General features: G+C 38.8%; 1 protein-coding gene across 1 annotated transcript; it reads left to right on the forward strand.

Moving 5' to 3' along the window:
• Positions 1-2,107, forward strand: LOC149587313 (uncharacterized). The gene is made up of 5 exons (XM_089863556.1): positions 1-646; positions 716-838; positions 911-1,132; positions 1,211-1,310; positions 1,962-2,107. Exons 1-5 carry the CDS (start codon positions 614-616, stop codon positions 2,105-2,107), a joined length of 624 nt encoding a protein of 207 aa, XP_089719682.1. The 5' UTR covers positions 1-613.
• Positions 2,108-7,084: the final 4,977 nt, after the last annotated feature.

The raw sequence follows: 7,084 nt of genomic DNA on the forward strand, positions 1-7,084 counted from the left end.
CCTTCTATCGTGTCGATTTGGCTTGGGTGTTACCCTCCTAGCTTTGACGCGTTTTGCGTAGCCAATCACAAGACAAGAGGAAGTGACGTTTCGAATTTACACACCCCCGGACTCCCCCTCCCTTCTCCCGCTCCTAACACTAACAGACACGTGACTGATGTCTCCTTCCGCTAAGCCCCGCTCAAACCTTATCGAGAGGTTAGACAGCGTAACGCAGCTGTATATTCATAGTTATATAGATCCATGCTATAAGAAAATAGCCTTAATCAGAAAGTGCTTTAAAAACATAAGATGTTTACGTTCTAACATTTGACATCTATTTTTTCTAAAAGAATGAGTTATATACACTTTAAAGTTTCATCGAATACGTATTCTTTAATGACTTAATTGAAGCTACCACTGGAAATATTGAATTGAACTTGCTAATCCATCCTGTAGAGACATAAACCATTGTGCAATCCATAATTAAAAAAAAAATGTATACATATATATTTAGGATGACGAATCCAATAAAAAAGATGATTGCGACAAAATATCTTTTAAAGAAACCCTCGTTAAATATTTGAAACGGAAGGAACTTTATCTACTTTGGGTTATAGGTTTTCTATTGGCCATGCCGAGCATTTACGTTTTCACATACTTGAAAGTAAAGTTACTTAAAACAATATTCTTTAAATCACATGGTCATATTAACGTTTTCCTTATTAAATATTAGTCATTTGGAATGCACATTGTGAACAACGATCATCTATTGACTTATATTTACTCCTTCGTCTCTTCTGGAACAATATTTGGGAAAATAATTATTGGAATAATTTGTGACAGAACGTCTCATAAGGTTGATACTTGGCTACTTAAAATCAGTAAACTGTGAAGAGTTTTCGAAAAGTTCTGAAAGTTTGTTTTTCAGATTGCCCTCGTTGTGATATGCGTATGTTTGGGACCATTCATACAGTTGCTAACATTTTGCGCTTATCTTCCACCAACGGCTTTTCTAATCACGTCATCACTCTGTGGTTTTATAGCCATTTCCGCTGGCAGCGCAGCTTTTTGCATTTTACCAATGTGTACAGTTCGAATTTTTGGTAAAAATCATTCCGGAGAGGTGTCGGGCCTTATTATGAATTGTCAGGTGAATATTTTCAATTTGACCTAAAGATTGAAGCTCACAGAATAAACAAAAAATAAAAAGTATATATTTCGGTTTAAGTTTATTGGTGGACTTGTTTCGAGTGCAATGTTTGAGCCTCTACAAGACATTCTTGGCTGGAACTGGATGTTTACACTTCAGTTGGGAATTTCTGCTTTTGGTAAGTATAATATTCTGTTATTCACAAACTCATCCTTATAAATCGTATAGACCATTTCATTAAATACTTGCGAAAAACCAATGCACAGGGGAAGGACCTCAATATAAGGATAGTTCCCTAGCGCCAAGAGAGAACGTCAGATGACGCTCGCGTTCGCTAACCCGCGGGAAGCTAGTCGACTCACACTTCCGCTAATTGCGGTGCTTCTTAGCCTAAAATGGCGGCCCGTCGCCCTTCCCCTGTGCTTTTTACTTTTCCTATGACATTACAGGAATGGTCTATACCAGGGATAGATTTAATTGAGAAGTTGGAATGGAGAATAGAGTAATGTGGACGCCCATAAAGTCCCGAACCCCCTTCCACAGAATGGAGGGGAATGAAAGAAGAGGCGGGTCATTGCAACAGAGGTAAAAAGGAATTACGTATTTTTCTCCGTACCCTTCAGCAACGTCATCAAAACGTAGTTTAAGTGAGCCAATAAGATAATTTAAACTTTACGTTACGTGTTGAAAGGAGGGGCTCTATACTGGGCTATGAGACGGACTGAAATAAATTCTTACTTCTAAAATTGAATCTATCCCTGTTTGTAATATGCACAAGACTAGATTTACGCACTTTACAGCAAAGCATCTACAAACTTCTTTTTTATAGCTTTAATTGTTGCGCTATCCCTGCCTAATGAAGAATATGGAACTTCAAATGGGAAAAATGAACGTAATGTGGATAAATTGGATGTCAGATTGACAAACTTCGCACAAAAATCGTATTCGAACGTAAATGTTGAAACTAGTCATTGATTAAATTGAATATTTGTAGCGAATTGTGTAACGGTCATAAGAAATAATAGATTAAATTTAACTAACATGTCAATCCACTACAAAAGTACGAAGGAAAAAGGATTAGGCTATCCGGGTTTCTCGCTACCTTACTCATTTCAGGAAGCGTAGGTAATATTAAGATAAAGTCAGTTTGTCTAGGGGATGATTTTATAGGAGATAAGATAAATTAATTTAAGACGGTATTGAGAGTTACCAATAAGTCGATACCTTTACTATACGTAAACAAATAAACATGGTACGAAGGTCATGACCATACAAAATTAATAATAATACACAATGGCATGCAGGTTCTTAAGGAACCTCTTTAAATAATAATAACAACAATGAAAATAATAAAGTAATATAATAAATAAATGATATTCAACGTCACGTGTTCTGGTGAGCCGTGATCATCTTTGGCGGCGTGCGTCGCGTGTGGTACCGGACACTGTTGTCTTAATAATAGACGATTGTTTTTAATTGCCCGAGCTCTTTTAGTAATTAGTCTTTTCAAGCGCGGTATTCGGCGCGGGAGAAGAAGAGTTTTTGCTTAACCAAAAGCCATAGCGAAAGCGAACCGAAACATTGTTAAGTTTGGTTTTTACGATTCGTGTATATAAAAGTTTAGACCTAGGTCTGGGACGTCCAGAGACCAGCCCTCCTCTTCAAAAACGTGGGTCTCTCTGTTCTATCTTTTTCATTCTCCCCCAAGTCTTTGGGACCCCGCGCCCGAGAGCAATATTGTCGTCTCTTTTTTAAAGGCCCCACTTCCATGCCCTTAATGGCTTAAGAAGAAGTCATCGGGGCTCCTCTTTCATCTTTGCTTCTACCGCCGACCAAATTGTCCTTTCCAAGAAAGTTCAGCTTTCTATAGGTAAAGCGCGCCCGCACACACACACTCACGAATAGATCTTAACTTGGTCCTGCTATCAAATAGGGGACCAAACGCACCCGTACTATATACATATATACAAATATACAACAATGCATTTACCAATTCTATTTTACTGGTACGTACGTTAAAGGCAACTCTCAATACTTTTTAGTGAAATAAATGAATAAGCAAGATTGTCAAAATTCGTTCGAGGGAAGCTGGAGGGAGAACACTTCTCGCTTTGAGTAAGGGAAAGATAAGGACTAATGACTTAAGGATATGGGTTTATGACTGGTGGGATTTGAAAGAGCGGTTTCGAACTTCTTTGGCCGAGAAAGTCCGAAATTGGTTTATCTACAAAATCTATCCGGAATAGAATTTTGCAGGGAGGTAACAATTATATATTTTCGTGGAATTGACATGCCCACAAGCTTATTCTTAGAAAAAAGAATTTTTAGCGTTACAATATCCCCCAAACTGGCATCGAACGTCCTCGATCGAACTGATATGTTAACCTTTACAAATTAACTTTTAGTTTGATATAAACATTGACAAATTAACCCTTAGTTTCATAGAAAAATTCAAAATACGAACATTGAAAAACTAATCGTTAGTTGGGTATAAACATTAAAAATTTACATTAAGTTGTGCGTATGGATTTAAAAAAATTAACATTAGTTTATACGCGTGTATTCAAAAAATAACATTGGAGATATCTCAATATATACAAGTGCACTATATAACAAGTTGGGAAAACCAAAATATTACCTCTCCGAGTCGGGGAAAAGACGACTCAATATCGAAATACTAGACCAACATTTTTTCGCTTTGTTTTGTCTAACGAGGCTTAAGTCATTGAAACGTTTTCTCTACATTGTCACAATATATAATCATCCACTAATCCTAGGTTTCAAATCATTACTTACAAAGAATATATAAGTTCTATGTTAAATTTTATTCTCTGATGCATACCACTAGCTTTGCCTTATATAACGTTTAATTCAGAATAAAATCTGTTAGACACGATTTCCATTAGCACATACCTTTACGAGAAGATCTTGTTTCCTTTCTAACGAAAAACTGAACTTTCCTTATCAGTTTTTCAAGGTTATAGAACTGAAAGGGTTTCTTTTACCTTAGCGTTTATCTCGGTAATTTTAAAGTTCACTTTCAAATCATAAATCTTTATTTAATCTCTAGTCTCTCTAATTAAAAAAGCATGAAATGTCCTAAACGTATCTCTAATTTTCATTACTACCAATTTATGCAAAACTACTGATGGCTAATTCGAACCAAAAAAAACCACTCGAACGTCTAAAACAAGGTTCTGAGAAAACCCACTTATGTTTAGTAAGTCGACAGAATGAATTATAATAAAATATTTATTGACTGTGCTCATCAAGTGTCCAATATAAACTGACTACAAAGTAGCTAGCTCCTTTATGAGGAAACCTCGTTATTCGCTATAGGTGGCGCGCACTAGTGGAATAGATCAGGGTATACTAGTGGCGAAACTAAAAATATATGATAATGTTATTAAGAGTATATAGCAAGAGTATATAGCAAGAGTATATATCAAGCGTATTACGAAAGTATATAACATCTTTCATTCTTTAAAGAAATTAAGTATTACGAAAACGTTTTGGATTGAAAATATTAGTTCTTGTTCGGGTTGACCTTGGTTGTTGTGTACTTGCTGTAAATGTGTAAATGGTGCTCGTGTGCTGGGTATGGCGGATACAGAAATTGTCTTGGGAAATGGGGAAGTTCCCGGAGAAATTCGAGTAGCGCTGTCCGGGTGTTGTCCAGCGTCTGAGCAGTCGTCATGCCAGAAGGACTTAAAGTCCTAATGTTTGATATTGATGTTGTACGTGGCGGTTCGAGTTTACGCGGTGTAATTACAACCACTATTTGCTTTTGGTCTGGTCTTGACGTTTGAAGTATAGTAGGAGATCGGATCTGTGTTGCTGAAATCGGTGAATGAGTTTGAGTTGTTAAGACTGAAGTTTGATTTTGCAAGGGTCGTGGTGTTGGAGATGTGTTCTGCGTTGCCGAGGTCGGTGAATAAATTTGAGTTGTTGAAATTGAAGTTTGTTTTTGTATGGGTGGTGGTAATCTTCCTAGTCTGACTCTTGAAGTGGTTCGGTAAGTATTGGCCGCAGGATCGGGTAGATTGGTTAAATTTTGCCGCAAATGCTTAACACAATTGTCCTCCACCTGTTGTACTTCTTGTGCCGTGTTGGGTTCAGCGTAGTCGCTTTGAGGTACTGAACTGAGTAGGTGTGTCGGACGTATTTGGTGGTGAGTTCTCCGCAATGTTTTTCCGTCATTTATCTTCAGGATTGACGACAAGGGATCTTTGCTTTCGTGTAGTACTTCTGCAGGTTTCCATTACCGTGGTCCGACATGGTTATATACTGGTCTCCCGGCCTTTAGGGTTTCAGGTATTGTGCGGTGCGCGTGATTTTGACGTTTAATCATTGGGTTTTTTAATCCAGTAAGGTTTTCGAATATGACAAGTTGAGAAGTGCGTTCGAAGTATTTGTTTTGTTTATAGTTTACGGTGTTCTGGTTCGGCGTCCTTTAACATCTCGCTGAGTGACGGTAGCTTTCCAATGGGCCTCAAACGATATTCCATAAGAACATACTGTAGGTCATGACCTTCCTGTTGCGCTTTGATTGCCAGGTTTTTTTATTGTTTGTATGGTTCGTTCTGTCATACCGTTGCTTTTTAAGAATGATATGCGCTGGATGTTACGTGTTCTACTGCCCATTGTTGAAGTAAACCCTTGAAAAAGCTCGAGTTAAAGGGAGGACCATTATCAGACACCAATTTCTGCGGAGCACCATATCGACAGAATTGTGGATTTAGGAACTTTATTATCGCTTTATCATTAGTGCTCCGTAACGCATTTGGAGTAATAGTCAACTAGAATGATCAGATTTGTATTATTGATATGGAAGAGATCCGCACCAACAGTGTGCGAGGGTAGCTGAGGTACATCGTGAGGCGTAAGCGCATAGCGTGTTGGAACGGTCCCTTTTTTCGGCAAGTTTTACAGTTCTGAACATACTTTGTGATGTCTCTTTTCATTTGTGGCCAGTAGAGATACAGCTTGGCTTTAGATAGGCACGCGGTTATTCCTTGATGAACCGAGTGAATTTGGGTCATGACATCACGGCGGAGCACTTCGAAACGTAAAGCGCATCCCCTCGGTAAATTAGGCCTTCTGATACATGAAGTTCTTCTTTTATCGCCCAGAACGGCTTTAACTCGCTGTGTAATTTTTCGCATGCAGATCGCCATCCTTCTTTTATATAGAACAGTATCGTTTGTGCAGGTGGCTCAGATGCGTTAGCGTTGTTGAATTGAGTTTGTACACTCCCGGCTCATCGGTTTTTAAGTAGGATGAGTCAATTTCTGTCGTGGATTGAGGAGCACGTGACAACGTGACGGGCACTTGTAAATGAGTGCCAGGTATGTAGACCATCATTATTTGGTATCTGAGCAGGCGAAGAACTAAGCGCTGGATGAGTGGTGAGAGTCTTAATGATGACACTTAAAAGTTTATGATCGGCCTGTACGATAAAGGGGACTCCAATGACATAATAGTGGAATCTTTCGCACGCGTAGACTATGCCTAGAAGTTCACGTTCTATTGGCGCGTAGTTTAGTTGAGTGCGGGTGAAAGAGGTTGAAGCATACTCAACAGGTTTACCATTTTGTAGTAGTACTGCACCGACGCCTATTAGGCTGCTTTCTACTGATATTGTCCTGGTGGCTTGCGAATTGTAATAGGCCAGTACTGGGGACGAGGAGATGAGGCGTTTAGGTTTTAGGAAGACAGCTTCCCTCTTTGCGTCCCACATGAATGAGACCTCTTTCTTCAGGAGCTCGCGTAGTGGAGCTGTAATTGTTGAGTGTTGGGGCAGGAATTTTGCCAAATAATTCACCATGCCGAGGAACCTTGGTAATGATTTTTTGTCTGTTGGTGACGGTATTCATTGAATCGCTTGAACTTTTGATGGTGAAATTTCGAGGCCTTTGGAGGACAGGATGTTGCCCAAGTATTCTATCTTGT

Source organism: Phalangium opilio, unplaced genomic scaffold, assembly GCF_054372755.1.
Source record: "Phalangium opilio isolate 3A_F unplaced genomic scaffold, DU_Popi_V2 ptg001170l_1, whole genome shotgun sequence".
NCBI classification, from domain to species: domain Eukaryota; kingdom Metazoa; phylum Arthropoda; class Arachnida; order Opiliones; family Phalangiidae; genus Phalangium; species Phalangium opilio.